This window comes from Bradysia coprophila, unplaced genomic scaffold (genome assembly GCF_014529535.1).
Source record: "Bradysia coprophila strain Holo2 unplaced genomic scaffold, BU_Bcop_v1 contig_358, whole genome shotgun sequence".
In the NCBI taxonomy this organism is placed as follows: Eukaryota; Metazoa; Arthropoda; class Insecta; order Diptera; family Sciaridae; genus Bradysia; species Bradysia coprophila.
The window spans coordinates 5,978,737-6,003,571 of NW_023503616.1; the positions used below are offsets into that span (position 1 = coordinate 5,978,737).

The following is a 24,835-nucleotide window of genomic DNA, read 5'->3' on the forward strand; positions in this document are numbered from 1 at the left end:
ACATTTATTCTAAATTTTTGACTTTACGGGTGTTCAGCATTACCATTGCCCCTGCCAAAGAGTCATTTTATCACCTCAGCTGAAACTTCGGGAGCCTTTGTTGTGAAAAACATTCTGTTGACCTCGGAAAAAAGTTGGAAATTTCATTTTTCGAGTGACTTGTGGCTCTCGCTACAATACCTTTGAAATAAAATTTCTCACTTCTTCCCCTCGGTGAACAAATAACTATTGCCTATATCACAGCTGCTTTTCAATATCTGTCTCCGCTTTTATTCGTTAAAAGTTAGAATTATTACTGTAAATATGTGCATACCACCGCGATTTGGTGATTAAAGGAGCTTGTCTGCAGCTTTCGATGGTAAATGCACCTATGAATAAAACTTTATTTGAAATCAAAACACCTGAAAGCATCTATGCGGTCGCGTCGGTATTCTACAGATTACCCGACTCACGATCATCCGCGTTCGATTAAAAGTCGCGTAAAAGGTAGATGTTTTTATCGTTATGTTTTGCTTTCGGTATGAAAAGATATAATAAAATGTTGCGGCAAATAAGCAGACATTCAGTATCATGTGTATACCGCTAAGAGAAGGTCGTCAAGATCGACAATCATTTTTTGAAGAAAAATCGAATTGAATTATATTCAAGTTTAAATTAGCGAAAGAATAATTTGTTTGAACGGAGACCATTTTCGGTGATATGAATAGTGCAATTATTTCGCAAAGTTGAAGTGAAGTGTAAATAATTTTTTGTTTTGCTAATTGAAATATAAACAAGAGACTGATTATTTGAAGAGAATCGAAAATCGATTGATGACAAATACATGTTTAGCGATGTTGATGATAGATCAGGGCTGTGTACCTTATATTGCCATTTGTCATTTATAAATATCTGAAGCCTTTTGAAGGAAATTCAAGAAAGACAATGGGGAACAAAAGCAGTTGAATGTAGCAAATGTTACACTCTTTATTTATAGGTGCACTGTCTGGGGTCATTATAGTTTTACATTAAATGTAAAGCTAACTCAACTATTTAATATTCAAATTCGGTTACGAAATTTTGAATTCCGTTTTTTTAGATTGAAATAATTTGCGAAACATACCTCGTTTAACCTTATCGCATCTTGTTTTTTTTTTTTGTAAAAATAAAAAAATTATTCTCGAAAATTTCAAAGTGGAATAGACCTGTTTGAAGTGTTGACAAACAATGACAGACCATTCCAAAGAAAATCCATTCTAATTTTTAAAGTTTTACAAATACGGAGCTTTTTACAGTCAATGGCAATCGGCTATAATGGACAAATTCAAATAAATTTTAACTTATGACACGCTTTTGTTTGATTTTGTTGCATTATTTGTCGTATATCAAACATTTCATTGCTATTTGATGATAATGTCTATTATAAATACGACGAAAGAAATTGTTTCGAATTTCCATCTTTTTTAATGAGAACTTGTTTCATCTGCGACGCAAGAATTTATGCCTGTCGAGAGATGCAAGTTATTTTATTGTGACGTTTTTTGAATTGATGAATATGCTAACATTGAATATCTTGATATATTAGATTACAGTAGTGGAGAGTCAAACAACGAAACAACCAATACTCTTAAAGTGAGTGGTTTTATGATTCAGAACGAGTTCTGCCAAGCATTCAAGATAATAATCTAACAGATAAGGCGTATTTTTTCAGGCTACGCTATGCAACCAGTTGTTGGCATTTCCTTTTTTTAGCCGGTCTCAATCAAAAATTAGCCTTTTAATCAGTGGCTAATCAACTGTTATGGACTATAACCTTAACAACTATTGACGATCTCTTGATCTCTCTCTTATATATTAAAATGTATAGAAAACCATTGAAGTACAAGATTTAGGATCAATCATTTCACTACAGTTTCGACATTTCAAATGTCTCACTGTCAAATTTTTCTGAGAAGTTCATTGTGTCATTGCGAATTCACATTCTTTGAAAAAAATGACAGTGAGACATTTGAAATGTTAAAGCCTGTATAGTAAGTAAAGTAAGTTAAAGATTGCACCTTTATATTGTGCTGTATATTGTGTGGGTGGAAAATATGAAGTAATTTAGAGGAAAATTAGCAGCTTATGAGGGGTAGGGTAATCTCGCACACCACACAAATTCATGGTGTGCGAGATTCACCTCTAAGTGGTGAATCTCGCACAGTCATGACTTTTCGTTACATGTCGTAAAAGGACGCATACTATGATCGCGTGTGCGAGATTCCCCGACACCGCTTATGACGCCATTAACAACTATAGAAACTTCCTACTGTTAACTCTACGAATAGCTAACAACGTAAGCTGTAGTAGTAAATCCATTTTAAAACAGGTTGAGATAAATTTTAATGAAAATACAGCTAGATTTCAGGCCTCTAAATACATACCACTAATTCTTTAATCCAATGACGCACGTACTGAGAATAAAAAAAACTATTTTCTAAAAGAATGTCTTTACCAATCTATCTAGAATCAAGAATTGTTCATCTGAAAACAGCTCAATTAACTACCATCAACCGGTAGCTATAACCAGATAATTTGTAGTACATTTCAGTTTATTCAATAAGTTAGATTGGTTACTACTAGCACAACATTTTCCCATCGTAATTATTTATTTATTTTTTTACTTGTAATAAGCGCTTTGTGGTATTGTCGTTTACAACTGTTGAGTATTATATTCGGATTTGCATTTTACAATTTTTACTACACGTAATAAATATTTATGAATCATTTAGCCCATCATAAACATATGATCATTTTTAAAATTAACTTTTTTATAGTTTCGATGATAATACAGCGTCCGGTTATGATCATAACTTTTTTTCTTAATTGTTCTGTGTACAGCTATGAAAATTTGGATTTAAGGAAATTTTATTAAAGACTCAATCTCCAATTAATTACAGGTCATTCAGTTCTTTTTGTAAATGTGCTGTTGTTGAGAAACATTTTTTTTTTGTTAAATTAATTGATTTCTAAATACAAACTGGCAAATTGTTGCGTAATTATACAATGTTTTCTGAAACGAATTAATTCAATTTGGTATCTCTGTCCAAGTAAGTCTTCTTATTGAGCATCAACCACCATTAGATGCAAATTAGTACGATTTTATTGTTGAAACGTGATATACCAGCTACCAAAACATTTTAACATATTCAAAGCGTCACTTCTGTGAATTTATTATAAAAGCTACATTAAATATAAAGCTGATGATCAACAAGCGTCAACATGATGCCATAATACAATATGTCACTTGTTGTTTCGAAATATATTCAAATTTTAAAAGTTTTTTTTTTTCTTTCTTGGCTCTCTTGCCTTGTTGTGATGCTCAAGGAAGTATTTATCTTTACGTCTAATTATTAGTATTTATTGCAAAGCCAAACTATATTGATGACATGATGACCTTGGGTGTTGTGTGTAATATTCTAATTTTTGGCAATGTTTCTTTCTGACTGAATTCTTTAAATTTGTTTGTGAGACGTGAAACGTTTGAAAAAAATGGTTAGACTTTATAAACATTTTTGGTGATTTTAATTCGACGAATGCTATTCTCGACCTACACTCTTAAATGATCACCGATGCTTCAATATGCAATCAAAAATAATTACAATAATTTAAACATTTTAGTAGGATTTTTTTTCTGTCTTTCCATTAAATTCCGATATTTTATTTTGGATTTATTCAAATTTCATTAGTTTGTGCTTATGTACGGAAAATAAATGTGTTTATCAATTCGAGTTTTTGCTATTTTCATATGCGTCATTGATAATGGTGATGTTTAAATTATTGTTGAAAAAGGAATTTTGAATTGATTGCAAGAAATGCGATGATTGATTTGGTGAATTCCTTATAAAAAAATCGAAATGGTCTCACAGTAGTACATAGCTTGGTGTTTTGGATTTCCCAATCAAAGGGTATTTTTTGAATATCAAAAAATGTCATCGTAATCAACTGATTACTCCACAAGTCCTAAGACTTTGTTTTGCAAACAACGGATGGCTTTATCTTTTGTTTATACAGAGATCTTTATTGAAATAAGTGAAACGAAATATGATATGATTTTCACTACAAAATTAGTCATACAAAGTAGTTATGCAACAAGATGTCGATTTTCAATCCGGGACGAAACCGAGGTTCAAAAGATCTCTTGTGCATTAGTGATAATCTTCTTCGTTGTAACACAAAAAAGGATCATTTTCACACCGGATTGCATGAAGAACTTTCAGAAGGATTTTGTCTACAGCGGATATCAGTGAAATTTAGATATGAATTTGTTTCAGCTATTTTCCAGCTGGTCCACTCAACTATTGTAAGCGGTCATACAAGTTATTCTATAGAAGGTTAACTGAGAGAAAATAAAAAAAAATCTTTGTTTGGGTTAGGGAGCAATGTCAAAATTGAAAACGAATTTTCTTTTGTCAAATGTCTTTCGTTAAGCTCAATCACCACTCTCAGTTATTCACTGTTGATTGAAAAACAAATACTGTATGAACTTCCGACAACATTTGAATCACTACACTGTACATTAATGTACTTACGTTAAAAATTGTGATACAATTGTGAATTAGCAAACAAAGGAAATATTTGTTCTCAATGTCGCTGGAATACAGATTCGTTAACAAAATATTTGAATGAAATCACTTAATTCTCACTAAACTTCTAATTTGTAACATTCACAGCACGACTAATTATTGCGATTCTGAAATTAATTATTTTTTTTGGACTGCTTTCCGATTTTTTTTTATGAATGTTTCATTTTCCTGATTTGGTTACATTATCTTACCTTCTAAGTCATAAAAAATAGAAATTAGAATATTCAAACTTACAGTGAACGACATCTCAAATGTCTTACTGTCAAATTTTTCTGAGAATTTTATTGTGGTATTGCAAATTCACAATGACATTCTCTGAAAAAAATGACAGTGAGACATTTGAGATGTCGTTCACTGTACCTTAGACAAGTTTCAGATGTTGATAAATTATTCTAATATATGCTTCTACAGTTCCTTTTCCGTTCTGCAGTTTGTTTTTTTTTGTGTAATCAAATATTATTTGAAATGAAACGAATACAAGTCTGGCAACTAAAAAAAAAACCTAAAAAAATGTTTTTTGTTATTGATTTTATGGCTACGAATTTTTTCCTTTGTAATTTGCGCATAAGTTTTCAGCTCGTTTCTTTATCGTTTAATGGATGGCATCAATTTGAAATTCTTTAACATTTTGATATTTCATAAAAATTCTGCAAATTTGAATAAAATAATTAAGTATGGCGCGCTTATTCAAATTATATTTACATGCTAAATTATGCGAACTTTTTTGAAAAATGACGGCGCCTCATTCCGTACATTTTTTTTTATATTTTTGTTTTTATCAAAATATAGGATGTATATTCAAGACGCCAATAAACCACCAATTTACTATCACAATATTTTCTTTACAAATGAACGTTCGATGAACTGTGTAAATAATAAACATAATAACTACCTAACGAAGACAAAATACCATATGCAAATTTCTCATATTTTTCGAGTTGTCTTTCTATTTGTTTCGATAATTTTCACTTTTTAATTAATTGACAAATCTTGTCACATTTTTGCAAACTTTGTTTGTTTATTTTATTTAAAACACAACAATTGAAAATGCTTTACTTTCGCTGAGATGTCTGTGAAGTTGTTTTTTTTTTCACGGTGGGTCCACCTGCTAACATGCCATTTTTTGAGTTATAATTTCTTGTGTCATTGGAGAGATTACACATTTCTGTCGTATTATTAGCTAAATAGTTTCCTCACACAACAATTTATTTATAATTTGTTGTTCGTACACCTCCATCACTAGACCATATAAACAAATACGATTTGTAATCGCCAAATACCAACGCAAAGAGTCTACGCTAAGCGATAGATGATGAAAAGCAAAAAAATTAATAAAAAATATTCAAACAATGGAATACCACAAATTCTTTAAATAATTTATTACAATTTAACGACTAAACCGATAAAATATACTTCGAGCGTTGGCTTTCTTTACCTAAGTACATCATACAAAAATAATGCCATTTCGTTTAGACCAATTTAAAATAAATTTCGCGAATATTTTGCATGTTGTTAACCCGGATTTTCTGCCACTATAATAAGAGCGCTCCATTATCGCATTGGCATTCATGTTATTGATTCAACATTTAGTTTTCATTGAAATTATCTACAAAAATAGTCACAAGCAACTTAAATAAACGACACGAGGATCTAACAATTTTATTTAACTAAAAATCGTTGCCTTTGGACTCATGACAAAGCCAACCTTCGCCGAAATTTAAGCTTAATGTACCTCAAATATGATCTGCATTCTACACGTCCACATCTTTCATATGAATTCAAATTCTGAATCATGGTATATTGTATTGTTCGAAGAAGACCTTTCCTTCAAAATGCTAAATTAGGATTCACAGAAGAAGAAAAAAATGTGTCACAACATAAGGAAGAAACTAATCGTGTTAATAAATAAGATGATGAGATACGCTGACATTCAACGCTAAGCTTTCGTTGAGTGGGTGGTTGATAGGAGAATTCTATTTAGTAACAAAGATAAAATTGTTAACAAATTTTGTCGTTAATTTAATTTGAATTTCAGTGTGTGTTTACAAACAAAACATCCACAACATTGTATAATATTTATTCATCAAATCACTTTCCATGTGAAAATATATAAAAATTTATCGCCTCCAAACACTATGCTAAACTCACGAAATAATAACAGATCATTAGCCTCATACACGAGATGTTTTTATATTGCTTACTGTAAGCGGTGTCTGAAGACTCGTCTGCTATTATGGCGTCACATATATATTCTCTTATTCGTTCGTTGTTTCCATTATTTATTCTTTTTTTTACTTTTTAATCAATTTATTGCCATAGTCGAATGATTGTTTAATCATTCAAATCGTTGAATTTGGTATTTTTTGCCTACAAGTTTACTTTAAATTAATTTTTGACAACGTGTATCTGACCAGTTAAAAAAATAATTGAATAAACGAGACGCAAATTAAAAAAGATAAAAACTAATAATCAATTAATTAAAAATTTTCCAGATAAACAAAAAAAAGAGTTACAAAAAACAAAACACAAACATTTGTCAATGTTTAACGATCGATCAGCAAAGAGAATTTTAAAAGTTTGAAAATAAAAATTATTTTTTAAAATCATAAACCAGAAAAAATTGAAAATTTGTGAAGTGATAAAAAAACAATTTCGAAATGCATCGCATTTTTACGGTAATCGGAACAATATTGGTTTACACCAAATATGCATACTGTGACCAGGGAATCGATCTTTACAGTGTAAGGTAAGCAACAACAAAAAAAAATTAAATTAAATTTACTGCGGATAAAAAATCAATATTTTATTCGCATTCCATCTCATAAAAGTAAATTGTTGCTAATTTATTATATACGTAGTTGACAATTTGCCAGTGATATTGAAATTTATTCTTTTATTTTCTTTATGATATTGTGAGGAAAAGAAAACAACTTGAACAAAAATTAGTTGACACACATTTTTGGGTGGTATTTAACGGTTAACGTATTCAACGATATGACCTGTTGATGTGTACTCTCTATTAAACATTTTAAGTAAATAAGATTTTTTTTAAATTAATATTTTACATTTCTTTTCAAATCAATAGCAAAAATATTTGCTTTTACTTAAGGAAAAAAATGTACATTTGTCATACGAATGTTTTTTTCATCTTCTTCTTCTTCCGCGTTTTTGTTTACATTTAGTGATTATTTTAAAGGAAATATTTGCCTTTAATTCAATTAGACAAAAAATCAGTTATTTTGAAATATTGATTTATTTCAACGCAGCGAAACGACGACATATTTGCATTTTGAAAAGAATCATTTAAGACACGTGATTAACACCAGAATTTGTTTTTTTTTTAAATAAAAATCCACAGTGAAGAATATACAAACAAATAAATTCAAACATCTTCATCTTCACTTAATATTAAGTTTTTTTTTATCACTCTATGCATCCTCTCCTTATTCGGATTAAATGGCAACATAAAAACAGGATTCTTGGAATGTTTAATCTTTCTATACATTATATCTATACACACCAGGCGCCATTTTTATTTTGCATTTGCATTTTATATAAAAAAAATTAAAAAAAAGAAACATTTTTGAAAAAACAAAAATGTCTCAAGCATTATTTGGCCATTTGAAAATATCAACAGAATTATTGGTAGAGAGGTCAGTGATTTTTAAGTTTTATTCATTTTTTTGATGTTTTGAATTTCAAATATTTTTGTTTTCATTTTCATTCGCGCAACTTTTGCGTTTGTTGTTATGGTTTTCATTTTTTTTTTAAATTTTCGTATATCGAGCTTAAAATTTGCTGCGCATAAAAATGATAATATCTCCATAGGCTAAAAAACTTTGAATAAAAATATTTAATTGCAAACAATAAAATTTAAGATATTTTACAGCCGCTCAATTTAAGCATTTAAATGATTCGGTGGTGCAAGTTAAATGTTATTTACCTCTTTTTTTTAACACAAGTTCTTAATTTACGATTATTTTTTTTGTTTTTTGAGTGCACCGACCTAACCACATCACAACATAAGATTTACCTAAAAAATACAATTTTTGAATGTCATAAATTACCACGATGATACACAGTGCTTCGGTTAATTATTCTTCTTAAACGTAGTAAAATATTTGTTTCTTTTTATACAATTGATGTCAACGTTCTGTGGCGTCCGAGAGACTTTATATTCCAATTAAACATGACAAATTTTCAGATAATAAAAGTCTAACAAAATATAGACCATAATGAAATACTGTCATTAAAAGTTAATAAAAATGATCAATACCTATGTGAGTTAGCTTTTCAAAATCATCAACATCTCACACTATACACGGTCACATTTTAATGTTCAGTTGATTGATCATGGCATTGAATGCACTCATGTCGGTTCATGCTATTTATTAAAGTTTTACATATTTAAAAGACGTTTAAAAATTTATCAGTTTTCGAATCAACAAGCGATATTTCATCGGTTTTATTGGCTTACAGATTCGTTAACGAATAATATGTAAATGTACATCGAAAAGCGTTGCTGTTTAAAATGGATTTAGACCTTCCACTATTATCATAAAAAAACGACAAGTACAAGATGGACTTTTTTTTCGGATTTCAAGTATTTAACTTGAACAGTTTACACAATTGACCTAATAATAATCATTACTTTTACTAATATTTTCGAATGTGGTCAATCATCTATGTGTCGTAATTTTTGGTCTCATTTTTTTTCTAATATCGACGAATATTTTGCAATAATAACTAGACAAATTTGAATCCTCATTCGTGATTGAAGAGTTATTGTATGGCTTAGCAAGTTTGCGCTTATCTCATTAAAATTAAATTCTAATTGCAATTATTTTTGTGACCAAAAGTTAAATCAATTAAATATGCAATAGCTCCCTCTTATTTGCAATTTACACTGTGAAATTTCTTCACATCCTAACCTAAGTCCAATTAAAATACAAGAAAAAATAATTGAAATAACTTTTCTATAAGCATCGAAACCAACAATCCACAAATACTCTTAGTTTGGTCACGATTCATGATTGAAAAAATAATCATACAAAAATCATCCAACAGTAGCTCGAAATGTCAATAATACTTTGCCCAAATACAGACATAAAGATGAAGCTCATATGTTGTCATAATATTTCTGCTCAATAATTTTTATTTATTTTTCTTTCATTCATAAATTCATACTATAATGTGGTATGAATTAGCTAACAACCTTCAACATGATTATTGAATTGTACATTTTAATTATAGTAATAAATATAATGAAGAGGAGATCCAACATCTCATTTGTTCCGAATAACGGAAAAGGTTACGACGTCTATTGTGGTATATACCTATACTAGATATGCATAATTTTCATAAATCACGTCACATAGCTAACTGAATTTTCTACGTACCATATCATCAACAGAAAACAATATTTAAAGCGAAACGAAGTAGCATCTCATTATTTATTCAAGAGGATGATCATGATCTTGATACTTAAAGTCGAATGTAATTTTAGGCAGTTTTTTTTTCTGTGGTGTTACGTCTCCATAAATGTCATCAGCTGACTATATTTGTATAAATGTTGTTAATGACCTATTATCTACAATTAGTTAATAAGAATTCTATTTTGCGGTCTTGATCTCCATCGAAATTGATATAACTTTTTATGTATACGTAAAAAACGACTACAAATTGGATTGTTTTGGTCCGAAACACAAATTGGAGTGGCCCGCATAATGGGGACCAGATTTGACAAAATATTTGCATATTTTAGTCGTTAGAAAATTGTATTTAATTATCAAATAGAAAAATACAAAATAACATTTCGCAAACGGTGGAGAGCAGATAATTATGGTGTTTTTTGCATTGAATTTGGCAATAATTTTTTTAAATTAATATTTTCAAGAATATTTTCCATCTCAATTTTTTAACTCTTAAGTATTACCTTGCTCCGAATTCATCATGATTTGGAGACAGTCTTCAAATCCACGAGGACATTGTTGCAATGCAAATGATCACATTTGAATAAATTTGCAATTATGATTCCGATAATCAAAATGCATTGTTGATAAACATTTTATTTTCGTTCTTGAGAGCATTTTCACAATATATATTTCACTTAAATGACCTGACTATTACTTCTATGATGCGAGTTCTACGTTCTACATTGTGCTAGGTCAAGAAATGAGTCTTCACAGGCTATGCTTATGTAGGCGTTCTACTCATATGAGCCCACATACCATGACAAACTCATTGAATATAGAAACATGAATCTCAATCCCACATGTTATAGTTATATATAGCTACTAACGGTTACAAGTTCACTTACCTGATACCTTAAAGTTGTTGCTATTCTAGTGTTTTCAATACAACGACATTACATTTTTCAAATATCCTGGTTATTTGATACAGTTTAATGACACTTTTCCCGATTTTACAATAAAAATATTGGCATCAACTTTACAAGAAATTTTGCCTATACCATTGTCAATATCAAAATAATTTTTGCTTCAAATTGAAATCTTATACAGAAGTTGATATCGAGTCTTGTCTACCACTGGAATAAAAAGCAAAGTCACATTGAATGAGAATCAAATCTACAGATTTTTATTACTTTTAGTAATGTTGATTATTATTTATTTAAACTTTTTTTTTTCTACTTTAACACCATCCACATTGTGTACTATGCTACAAAAGTTTTTCATTGTTTCATTAATTTTTCAGATACAACAACCTTGATATTGATACCATTCTCAACAGTGATAGACTGGTTACCAACTATGTTGAATGTTTATTAAGTCGTAAGCCATGTTCACCGGAAGGCAAAGAGCTGAAGCGTAAGTTACTTAGAAGATTTTTTTTGTGTTTTTTAAATAATTAAAATTTAATTCCTGTAATTAAAAAAGTTGAAAAAAAAATTATTTTCAAGACATTTAAATGGAGATCTGTTATTTATTGAGGCATTAATTGTCAAATGTATTAAATACAAATTGTGTGAGGTTAAATTCAACGATTTAATTTTATTGTTTTACCGTATGGGAAGTGTTTAGGTTTTATAAGAAACAGTAAATTTAGAAATATTTTTTTTTTGACAGAATTAGATATATCTGATGACTGTTCTTTTGATCTTATGTTTCATGAATAATACATACAGGTGACCAGAGCCTTCACAGATTAAAAATTCACATTCACAAGATAACTTGTATTTTAGAATAGTTTATTGAACAGATTGGAATTGGAAGCATTTTGTGCGACCAGTTGTCTCTGGTATGCCCTCCAATAAATCGGAAGAAATACATTTTTCAGTGTGTTGCCATTATAATTATCAAATCTGTTACTTCTTTTGTTCGATGTGTGATCTAGTATTTGAATTAGATACAAAATCTGCTACTTTATTAGCTTTAACAAACATTTCAACATAAGGCCACGTTTTGAATATTCTTTTCTCAATTCTGTCGATAAGTTAGAAATGCTAATCTCTGCTGTTTCATAAAAGAGATTCTTCATCCAAGTGAAGAGGAATGCATGTAGGAAAGGTAGTAGTTTCATAATGCGACATTTTTCTCAATCCAAACACAAGGTAATGATGACTTCTTTTTAGACAATCTTAAAGTTCAAATACTACAATAATAACACGACTCAGACGAAACACAATTCTTTCCTTAAGTACGAAGTCAATAAATTATTATTATTTTTTCAAATTCAGCCAGTGTCCTTACCAAATTAATAGTACCCCACGCCGATTACTCTTTCGTGTTTTTTTGTCTTGTTTAGAATATTAAAATCAAATAAAAAATTAAAGATTTCTTTAACCTTTTTCTCCGATTTAATCAGTTTTTTTCGTTGCTTTGCTTGTTTACTGTAAACGCATTCAATTTGGAAGATTTTGGAATTCGTTTCGGACGGGAGGGATTAAAGAGAACACTGTTTGGCTGTTTGTTTCATATTGAATTCGAATTTTATGTAAATGCATTTTGTATATAGTCTGTTAACGTTTCATATTGGCGCGATCTCAAGGTTATTTACCATCGATATACAACTCTTTTTATGAACCATTTTTTTGTGTTGTCCATTTGTTTTTACTCTTACAGAAACTAAATTGATAAACCAGTTCATATTCTCATAATTAAATCGTTTAATTATTTAATAATTCTCGTCACGTTGGATTAATTTGTTTACCGTTGAGTTAGGTTAGGATAAATATTTTTTTCATAGCACAAGTCGTTAGATACCTCATACACCTAGCTTTTGATGACAGTATTGAAAAAGAATCTTTGCGGTCAGAGAAAGTATCTGTTGTGCGATAAAATGCACTTATCATCGCAGCAGTGGTGTGCGTACATTATCGTCTGACCTTTGATTCTCTAGAGAAAATAAATATTTCAATGAGTTTTACATGTAAATCCACGTCAAACACGCAATTATATTCAATGAACATCCTTATACGCAACTGGTTCTTTTAGAAAATCTGGTTTCCACAATTTAACACTTTCTTAATGTCATTAGGTCTACTTGCAATATTAGAAAGTATTCATACCTTCTCGTCAAATGATTAATGATCTGATCACTCAATACTGCCCATTCAAGTCCTACAATAACATAAACAAATTGCCTTCATTTTACCATCAATTTTATCTCATCAGCTGGCAATGACAAAGGTTTTATTTCACATTTAAATAAGCGTTAAATCTGAATTTCCGCACTTGTTTTGTTTGTATTTAACTTAATTTGTATTTAATCAATGTCAAGTGGAACCAGCCATCGTTGGTGCGTGCCTATACATGGAAAAATGTGGTATATGAAAGCAATGTGGTGAAGTGTGTTTAATGTATAGTTTTGAATTCCAGTTATCTCGACATTATTGGCTAGTTGTAACAACATTTTACGTTTTATTAGCCCATTCATTACAACCATTCATTGTTGTGAATAATTCAAATGACCAAATTTTATCTCTTTGTCGGTCATACACAAGGATTCCGGTGATGTTCACAAGAAAGGCTGGAGTGATTCTTTTGAAAGTAGGCCTACCGAAATCGGACGTTCGGACGTATCTTCCAGTGGACTTTTTTATATGTGCCTAGATAGGTATCCCTAGAAGCCATTTTTTTTTTTTTCAAAATTTCCCGATGCCTCAGCTACTATTGAGAGCTAATCGAAAACCGAAACATACATTTTCCTTATGAAGGTTTCTCCAGATACATGAAAGTTACATGGTAGTGTGGGGTGTCATGGGAAAGGTAATTGCATGTAGCGTCAAGGCAAATATGTTATTTGGTTTGATATTTGTTTACACTGATATAAGGAGTTGATAAAATGGTAAAAATATGACGCAACCGTTAGAGGTTCCCCGAGATAGTCAAATTTTAACTTTTTTTCACCCTGCTCATATCATATAGAAAAGTGAATGCTTCCGGTTTTCTATCAGCTCTCAGTAGATGTGCAAACATTGAGGAATTTTGAAAAAAATATTTTTGCCCTCAAGGAATCCATACCTATCGAGACATTTATAAAAATCCACTGTGAGATGCACCCGATTTCGGTAGTCGCACTTTCAACAGAATTCCATGGTATATCGCGTAAAAAGCATTTATACCGTTTCATTGCTTCACCAACCGCCGATGTTATTCGCTAAATTTAACTCTGTTTAGTAGGTGAAAAAAGTAAGATTTGTTTATTGATTTACATAATTGATCGCATTTTTAGATGTTCATTGTATTGTCAAAGCGTGCGAGTGCTTTTAACGCTATAATACAACTTGTGTTAAATTAGAAATTTATTGTTGTCATAACAGTTCCAGTTTTCACACCTTGCCTCGTTTGTAACCTAGATTATTTAAAACCGCTTGACACACTGCTTTGTCCATCGAAATTGACATTCACGTTTTTTGTAATCGAAATTGATGTTATGTAATGAGGCCATAGAAATGCATTTATACGTAGATTATATGCCTGGTTACAAATTTTGATATTGATACAAATACATACGACAACATTGTAGCCTGAGCCCAGAACTGAGGCAAGCGCGAGGGCAAGTGCTGAAGTTTTACTCAGGGGAACACCATTTTTGAAGCACATGTTAAATAGGGGAATGACATATTTCGTTGAAGTGAATCAACACCTAAGATTAGCAATTAGATTAGTCACTTTGTGATATGATATCATTTGTATCGTTCATTTAGTTATTTTCATAAGCAGGTTCGTCGATTTATCAATGTTCAAATCTTTTGATTACATTAGGCTTTAAATATTCGAACAAGATTCATTCAACTCTAAGAAAATATCGCCAAGCTCTTCTGTTTTCTTAAGATATTTCAATAAACAAATTAAACATGTCGCATGATTCATAGTTCTTTACATACCAAATGGACGACGAAATATTGATTTTTGAATGGTGCAAAATTATAATGTAAAATCAATGAGCAGCGCTCCACCAAAATACTTTGTGGAATTCGGCACAGTTCTTAGAATTCCAAAAAAAGCATTCAGCCATCTTTTCAATTATAGATGTATCACACATGTAATTCTTTGTGACTATTTCTTTCTTTAATTATTTCTATACACAGGTTACGAGTTAAATATGTGCCAGCAGTAATGCGAAAATTTTACGAGTTTTTTTTTTTGTACGTATATAGACACGACGAGTCGATCAATATGCGAAATGCGAGATCAACAACTTTCAATTATAACGGAAGTGCTATGAACGTATTTTCATGAGCGTAACGTTTATATCACTTACGATTTGTAAACGTTAATTCGACTAATTTGAAATTTCAATAAATTAAAGTTAGAAAAATTTATTTATTGTTTTACTTAGCAATGGGAATTTTGAGAACACCAACAACAATAATCACAACTAATATGTATATTGATTTTGTTACAACAATCTTGAAATATTTTACAAAATCTACCTATTTTGTAAGGAAAAAAAGAACGGATAAGAAGTCAGAACCATAATTTATCAGTTGCTAAGTTAAGAATATTTGCTTAATGGTTTAAAGTCGTTTGTAATTATGAAACCTTGAAACCAACGCCCGGCGTTTTATTTGTAATCTTCTTCAAACAGTAATTTCGACCGAATACCATATGTAAAAACTTCTTCTGGTTTTTTCTTCTTCTCTTCAATTTGATACAAAAAAATATTTTAGAATTTTTGTTTATGAAATTGAATGATGAAACGAAAATGAACGACAAAAAAAAAATGATTAACTGAAAACTTATTTAAAGTTTTTTGTTTATGTTTTACGAGAGTACTTACAGGTTGTTGTTTTTTTGCTATGTAATAGAACAAGATTTTTGTGTGGAATATAACTTGTCAGATGACACTCTGAAGCTTATTTTTCTCCTCATGAGTTGTATTTTATAAAAGTTAATCTAAAAAAAAAGATCCATGACAAGATGCCAGAACGGTAAGAAATCATGGAAAGAGAATTTGCATTCAATTTATAATTTAATATCAAGCCAATTAAAATGTATAAAATGTACAGAAGCAAAAAAAGCTTGAGAGCAGTTTTATAATATAAAAGATCAACGTCATTTATCCATGGCTTTCAGAGTATTCATTTCAACTGTTTTTATGAAGGTCGTGGATAGTATGGACTGCACAAAAGACAAATCACTTTTCTATTTTAAAATCTAGTCGAGACTTGCAAATTAACATACAATTTAATTGTTGTTTGATTAAGTTGTCAAGCTGGTAAACCACGTTCAAAAACTCTGTCAAATACTTAACCTCTTGGAAACGACTGGTCATCTGTTATAGAAAACAATGTCAATTAGCAATGCCCACTGTCTAGAGGGTGTAGTCTTTTCTTATATAGCAATACACCAATACCTTAATCTCAAGAAATATAAGAAAAAGCTATTATAAGCAAGAGAAGTATAACAGTAATAAATATTATGCACCTGTGTCCAAATGTTTATTTTGGTGATTGTGATCCTAAGCCGAAGGCGCATATCATTTTTTATGTGTCGATGCAAATATAAACCCAAACTCCCTCTCCGAGCTGATGCATAATGTTAGACATATCACACAGAGACATATAAATTAGATTAAATTTCTCAAGTAATGGGAGTCCTCTACGATAAATGCTAATGCAAACCTTAGATAAAAGATCTGGTCTTACTCCTACTTTCAGATGAATCTCTCTGTTTTCAATAAGAAGTCGTCAAGGCGCTTTCTATCGAGAGATGGCAGATTCTAATCTTTGAGTTCATAATATCTGAAGGCTGGTGTAAAAAGACCAATCCCTAAGGATATTTACGCAAGTTTCAGGTGTAAATTACTAAAACAGATCGGGGTCAATTTACCGATCTATTCTGAAGTGATTCTGTCTATGAGATTTAAATTATTACACTCGACACACGCCTGTCGATTTTCAAAGATTAAGAATGTTATTAATCACCATACATTGTATTGTATTATTTCATAACTCGTTTCAGATGCATCAACGCGATGTACGACACGCTTTCAGTTTTTTTATAAACTCTTGAGACTTAGGATTTTAATTTAACATTAATCACGATTCAATAGTGACTTCGCTGACCATATTCACCCAATTGACCTTAACGTATTTGATGAAAAAAAAACTTTTCTTATCGACCACGCAGGTGCATCTTTCAAATTAAACCAAATCTCTTTGATTACATCAACAAGAATAGTATATTACTATACAAAGGAAGGAATTTGATATTTCGTATCCAGATCGTGATATGAAATATCAAATTGTTTCCCGAGTGTAGTATAACGTTTTCCTTTACGAAGGAGGGACATACTTTTCCCTAGGGACGGAAAGTCCATTTTTTCTCTATAGTGAAGGAAAATAATTACAAAATCTCTAAGTAGTTTATTTATTCAGTTTGTGAAATTTTGTAATTTAGAAGATGTCGCTACAAACAAAAATTATCGACCTTGAAATCTTAACCTATCTTCGTTTCAATTTCCAGCTCTTTTCAGAGATGGAAGATACAAAAACGACTAAAAAATTATCTCTAATGTCTTATGGTGTATGTGATGAACATGTGAATCATATAATTATATTAATGCTTTAACGCGACGTAAGATTGATTGGTCTATAAGATGTTTTGGCTTAAATTCTTTGTAACATCAAATTAACATTTTTTTTGCGTTGCTTATAAAAGCTTTGCAAAAACCAAGACTTAAGACTTGTTCATATTTTTGACTGATGATTTTGATTTGATAAAGAGATTCGGAAGATTAAAGGTTAAAGCTTTGTAATTACTTTTTAGTCTGATGAGATTCGGAGGTACCGAAGGGTCTATTTTATATTCTGTTTTTGATTGGTTGAAGAAAATTAAATTGGAATTTTTCAGGATTGAATTAGTATTTTAGTATTAGTTATTTACATACAAGTGATGAAAGGTTGAAAAGTAGAATTTTCGTGTTAATTTTCTTGATCCAAGTGAAGCCGAGGTCAATAAACACACGAAAACTAGACTTTTCATTTTTATTTCAAGTATGAAATGGCTTTTGAAACCTAAACCAATTCCGCAGGTGTGTGAAGCATGTAAAATGATTTTAAAAAGGAAGTTTTTGTTCGTCCGAGGCTTTTATTAAACATGCGTTGTTTATGGAAGTTTCTCATTTCAAAGACACACTTTAGGAATGAGTACATTAAAGAAGCGTAATTGTTGGCACGTTCTCGTTAATGCCTTTGTAGTGTTGACAAGAACGTGGACATGACCAATTTATATAAACTTGAAGCAGTTTATACTTGCTAAATTGATAGGCATCCGATTGTAAATTCTCAACATTCTACCTAAATTTTTAGAATTTCGAATTCAAGTTTCGGTGTGAATTTAATATATGGGAAAATCCGAATCGTATTTTACAATCGTTTTAATAATAATTATAGTCTACGACTTAAAAGTTTAGTTAACAAGTTTTTTTCTGGCTGAAATTTATGTGTTTATTGTATTGTTTTTCACTCTTTTTATTCGAATTTTTTTTCTTTAAGATACGATAACAATAACTTACTGAAGATCCCTTTATCATATCTTGTTATGTCGGATTTCCCGTGTCTTCTTCATACTGATAGTCTTCATATAACCGTACAATACAGCGTTCACATTTGTGTTTTATTTTAAGACTGCCATGATGGTGTTAGTACCATAAAACGTTAAATGACAAAAGTCGATAGGTTTTTGATGAAACTAAAATATGGTCAAAATATGAATATGATAGTTGCCATATCTTTTGAATATGAAAAGAAACTGAATTGATTCGTTATGTAACACCAGGTCGTATCTAGCACATTCAGCTCATCTTCAATTCAAAATTGTATATTTTAAGAAAAACTAAAAGATCATTACATTGAGATCGCCGGTATTCATTAGTTTCATTTTAAATTTTTTAGGCATTTTACCTGAAGCCTTGCGAACAAAATGCGGACGCTGCTCAAACTCACAAAAGGAAGTTGCGTTGAAGGTGCTGAAGAAGTTGTACGTCTACTATCCGAAACACTATAATGACCTTCGTGCCAAATGGGATCAAACCGGTGAATATCATCGACGTTTCGAAGAATATTTACGAGAAGAGCGTTTCAACACAATATCTGGTGACACGGATAGAGGTAAAAGAACGATTTTGTAGCATTACTTCTTTGAGCCTCATTTTCACACTTATTTCAGATCAAACACAAGTCGTTCAAAAAATATCACCACAAAATCCAATAACTACACCAGCAAGTACAACTGCACATCAGGTAACTAACTATTCTCGTAGATCACGACCATGACTGCACACAATATATAACGACACATGTTTCATGACACAATGTAGATATCAACACTAGACACACAAAGACCAGCACGTAATCCTGATGATGTACAACAAAATCCCACATTAAACCAATTCGATTTGTTTAATCGTTTCGGCGGTGAAGACGATGAAAATGATCAAACAGCACGAATACCAAGTGTCCAGGCACCGGTTAGAACGTTTATTTTAAACATAAGAAAACGTATCACATCATTTCTTTCACTCATTAGTCCATGACCGCACCACAACAGCACACTGTAAAAACTCCATCCAGCACAAATCCCACTTATTTACCTCCATTTATGACCTCATCCAGTCTGTCTAATACAAATTCATTTTCAACGGCTCGACCATCCTATCCGAGTGTAAATCCAACAAAAGCGACATCACCACCGGTGATGACAACGAATCGACCAGTCACTGAGAAAATGCCATCAGCAACGACAACAGTGCTTCCATCAGTTGCGGTAAGATTGAATCACACATTTCAAGCATCATGGAAAACTCCTATTTTTGCCAAGACTCTTAATGTCTACGTCAATATTTATGGGAATCATTGACGAATGATATCTGGGAAAGAGAGTTTTTGTTCTAAATTTTATTCAGCTCATCTTGTCGAATAATTGAATTAAAAAAGAAAATTGAAAATCGAGGAGCAAACTAGATCTTACTTACATGGAATTGCATGATGAAACGACATTTTTTTTTAAATTTAAATATTTTTAATGTGCGCTGGTTACTTCTGCTTTAATTTCCACAATGCATGGATTAAACCTATTGGCTCGATTTGGTGAACAATACTTTAACCAATCCTTTATTTTGGGAATAATTTTTTATTGGCATTCTAAAGACGGTAAGTAATCGATTTATCAGAATCAGAACTGTATTGTGAAACCGACGTGATCAAAAATAATATTCCTATGTCGTTGTTAACGAAGCTAAGGCTCGAAACGGGTCGGGTTCGGTCAGACCGGAACCCGAACCTGATCTTGACCCGAACCTGAACTAAGAATTCGGGTTCAACCCGAACTTGACCCGAACCTGAATTTTCGATTTTGGGTTCAAACCGAACCCGACCCGAACCCGAATTTGCATTTTGGGTTTGACCCGAACCTGATCTGAACCCGAGATCTTCAAATAAATCAAGTCCGGTTCGGGTTAACCCGAAATTTTTGGCATTTTTTAGTGTAAAAATTTCGGGTCACCCGAACCGGACCTGATCTATTTGAAAAATTCGGGTTCAGATCAGGTTCGGGTCAAACCCGAAATAGAAATTCAGGTTCCGGTCAAGTTCGGGTTGAATAACTTCTGGTTCGGGTCGGGTTTGGTTTGAACCAGAAATCGAAAATTCAGGTTCGGGTCAAGTTCGGGTTGAACCCAAAGTCTTAGTTCAGGTTCGGGTCTAAAACCGGTTCGGGTCATAACCTGAACTGATCAGGTCAACCCGAACCCGTTCCGAGCCTTAAACGAAGCCATTCGGATAGAATATATTTCAATTTCCATCTGATACTCGTTAAGTGTTTTACTTCATTTATATGTTGCTTGTTCAGTTCAAAACAACAAAAAAATTAATTTGAATATGTAAATCATTTCTCACGAGTCACTGTTAATACAAAGAGAAAACCGAATTTTCAATTTCCAAAAGAGCTAATCTAAAACACCTCAACATTTTCTGTTATCATGCTTATCTTACTCTTGCTACCTTTACCTTAACCTGCTTATTAATTAGTCAGCATAATTCCTTACAAGTTTTAGGACAATCAGACAAGAGTTTTTCAAACAAAAAAGCTATCTTCGGAATAGATTGTGTGAGCTCTTAAAATGTGTGTAATTGTTGCAAGTAAAAGCTCGGACAGAATGCATTAAATTCAGTTTCCCATAAACATTATACTGCTAACGCCAAAGACAATGCATGTGTGGCAAAGCTTAACCCAGAATTCCATACCTCATGTTGGTGGCGAATACACTTTCGAATACAAGAAGAGGTTCCACAATCTATCCTTCTCCGCTTCACTAGAAACTATGCAACCAAACTATGAAGAAATAGGCTTTTAGTGCTATTTTTTGGATGTGGCACCCTGAATAAGTATAATCGTATCTCTATCAAGGAGATCTTGTTGACCGAACTCAAAAAGAAAAGCATTTCTTCATAGTCACAAATGTCAGTTGAATTGAGTTGAGTTTTTGGATCATTTTGAAAGGATGAGACTTATCTATCAAAAGGTTTTCCTCCAGTTTGAGAGTTATATTTTAATCCAATCGATGCGTTACCACCAACACTACAAGTACGTATGTACGTGGATTGAACAATATAAATTGGATTGAAATGGTTTTATAATTTCGAAACTGTAAGGAAGTAAACAACATCAAAAATTCTGTAACTTTTACACCTAATGGAGTTTACAGATCTATCAATTAACTTTAGGTGACAACAAAGAACTCTTTTGTTTCTGATTCAGAGTAAAAGATATTCAAACAACCCGTCTGCAGCGGCAAAAATTTCTTTCACATTGAATTTCACTCGATATATAAAAAGTTGCATGAACATTGAACAATCTCATATCTCACACTCGAGCTAAGGAAAAGAAAAATAATACTCGGGAAAGTTTTGGTTTCTACCATCTATTCGAAATATATTTCTCATCTAAATTGATTCTCTTTACGTTCGACGTAAAACTTTAATTTTCTTGAACGAATTTTTAATCGAAATAAAATCTTGTGAAGGGTAAAATATAATTTATCACTTAAAATTTATGCTTCGGAGTTTTTTTTAATGATTTACTGCGGGGACTAGTTATAACGACCCGAATAAAATAAAATAAAATATTAAAAAAATTAAACGAATAAAAGTTCAATTATTATCAAACGATACCTACCAACTTCAGATTCGACCGATTGACTATTTCTTCGTACCTCCGGTGTATCAACCTCCAAACGGACAAGGACCGATTGCAAATTTGATACATAGGCTTGGATACAAAATTTCAAATACTGCAGATTTCTTAGCCGAAATGCTTAGAGGCACGGTCAAGGTAATTGCATCTATTAACAGAAACAGAGTATCATAGAAAACGTTCCATCAATAAATTTAATTTTGATAATTTTTATAATCAATTAATTATCTCATTTTGATTGTTGTTGTTTGTTTGTTTTCGCGTGATTGAGTTTATTTGTATTAGAAAATAGCTTGCATTTTATTATCGATTAAGTGAACATTTTTAGGATGTAACAGTCCAGCGTGCACGTTGACTCTATCATCATTCTTGTTATTTATTTTTTTAATCAAAAATTTACTCCACTAAAAATTTATAATTTGAATATTTTTTTCTCTTCTCTTTTTAGACTTTTACATAAAATAGAAAATTTGCCGTTTTAGGCTTATTATAGAAAATATTCTTCTCTATGATGCAAAATCTTAATCTCAATTGCTTTATAAATGTGTGTTAATCAAATGAATTTAAGTTGTAAAACAACTTAATTCCATTTCTACCCTCATAATCTTCATCAAGCCATCTACTTCCTGCTATATACTACCATACATCAATCTGTACACTTATTACTTATTATTATAACGAGATAAATCTACGGCAGCATGTATCTGTCGCGTCGAAATTCTAAAAGAAAAAATACATGGAAATTATTGGGTGATATTTTGATAAGAGCAAAAAAAACGAAGCGAAAATTTACTCGTACTAAGATAAATAAATCTACGATTATAAGCTTATTGATTTAAGAAATTACAAAATTATTTTTTTCTTTAAAATTGTTATTACGTCTGATATATGAATAGAGTTTAGAAAAAATGATGGAAAATAATGGAAAATAGTAAAAAAAATAAAGTAAAACAAATCTCAAATGACAAAATTAACCGAATTTTCGTTTTATTTTTCGTTACATTCTTTCGATTGGCGTGTAGGCACTACATAATACGGAATATGACACGACCCATCACACCAATAAGAAGAAGTCGATAAAGGATATGAGACTGGACCATCAATTAAATCGAAAATTGAAGAAGACAAAACGATACCGTACAGATGTGACACAAAACACAAGGACAATCTTTTAAGTGGACATCAGAAAATGACAATAATTTATTTTAGAATTTATAGTTTAAAATTAGAACTTTTCTTAGATTTAAACAACTTTATGGACTATTATTTATGTGACTGAACGAACTTTTTTTTTGTAAATGAAATAAACTTTTAAGTGACAAATACGTGTATAACGAGACTTATAATACAGAAAGCATACCCATTATCATGCAAAGACAAATAAGTCATCTAGCTGGACCTTTAATAGTAAAATGTATGTCCAAACCGACGAAGTACAAGATTTTCAATCGAAATTTTGAAAAGACTTAAATCAAAAGAAAACAATTGACTCAGTTTGTGTTTATCGGTATGATGAGCAATGCATAAGGTAGGTAAAAACTACTAAGGCAAGTATTGAAATATTTTTGATCAACCTGTTGCATTATCAGTTTATCTGTTATCGATAACGACGACAAAAATAATTAAAATCCCTTGATAATATGGTCCTTTATAAAGTAAAATGCATGTTAAAAAAATTGAAGTACAAGATTGGAAATCAACAGATAAAAAATACTTCGATCGATGGAATTAATAGACCCTATAATGATACTGGTCATATGGGTCATATACTTGACGTCTCTAACAGGTTAAGAAGGCCATATCATACCATAGTAAATTTTTATTATTGATATTGCCAGCCATCGTATCGTTATTCGATATTCTATTTCAAACGATTCGAAAAATTTTTACGCAGTATATTTGTTCCTGCTTCCATGTAACGAATTGATAAAGTACACTGAAACAAGAGAATGGCTGTGTGTTGTATGTGGACACTGCATAACACAGAATTCGAAATATATTCTTATTTATTCCTATCTATATTTACTGACGATGATACGAGTACACTGTGTAATTGTATGTAACTATATATTACGGTATACCCCGGTATATTACGGTATATGAGCTTGAATTATAATAGACTCTGTTACCAACAAAGAGGATATTGCTATAATATAGAAACATTGAAATTCAATTCAGTGCCACATTCAAAATATTCGAAATACAGTAAAACAGTCTCTTTTTGTGTGAGGTATAGCTACATTGTAGGTCGGTCCTACAAGAAAATGTTTAATTACATTTCCTTAAATTGTCTTTGTTTCAAGTTTAATTGAATCAAAGGACGAAATAAACAATTATGAAATATTCATTTACATGCTACATGCGTTCATGTTTCAAGCACTTCTTTCGACGCCCTCAGCATGTAAAATCCATTACATAACTCAGGATAAAAGTTGAAAAGTCTCGTTTTTGCGTGTTTTCTTGACCAGGGCTTCGCCTCGCAACACCAAAATTCAAATTAACACTATTTATGACATCGAGTGAGAAGTATTTTATTAGGCTCTAGATGTGTGATAATGACACGAGGCCACA

At 31.2% G+C, this 24,835-nt stretch overlaps 1 protein-coding gene across 6 annotated transcripts; it reads left to right on the forward strand.

The window, feature by feature from the left end:
* The first annotated feature begins 550 nt into the window (after nt 1-550).
* On the forward strand, nt 551-23,595 carry LOC119081447. Of its 6 annotated transcripts, none has more exons than XM_037190381.1 (10): nt 552-737; nt 7,097-7,350; nt 11,319-11,431; nt 18,967-19,182; nt 19,241-19,314; nt 19,392-19,541; nt 19,601-19,837; nt 20,221-20,223; nt 22,256-22,402; nt 23,287-23,595. In XM_037190381.1, the coding sequence occupies exons 2-10, from the start codon at nt 7,262-7,264 to the stop codon at nt 23,437-23,439; spliced, it is 1,182 nt and encodes a 393-aa protein (XP_037046276.1). In that variant the 5' UTR covers nt 552-737; nt 7,097-7,261; the 3' UTR covers nt 23,440-23,595. The 6 variants fall into 6 exon arrangements, with proteins under 6 accessions (XP_037046281.1, XP_037046276.1, XP_037046278.1 ...); XM_037190383.1 differs by lacking the exon at nt 23,287-23,595 and adding an exon at nt 22,713-23,234; XM_037190386.1 differs by lacking the exon at nt 19,392-19,541 and having other exon boundaries at nt 551-737; nt 19,241-19,313; nt 19,714-19,837.
* Nucleotides 23,596-24,835: the final 1,240 nt, after the last annotated feature.

Bases quoted from the DNA above. Each gene is read 5' to 3' on its own strand.
- LOC119081447 (XM_037190381.1), top strand. From the start codon at position 7,262: ATGCATCGCATTTTTACGGTAATCGGAACAATATTGGTTTACACCAAA. The intron at 7,351-11,318 runs GTAAGCAACAAC...TTAATTTTTCAG, and splicing joins ATCGATCTTTACAGTGTAAG to ATACAACAACCTTGATATTG. The intron at 22,403-23,286 runs GTAATTGCATCT...ATTGGCGTGTAG, and splicing joins TGCTTAGAGGCACGGTCAAG to GCACTACATAATACGGAATA.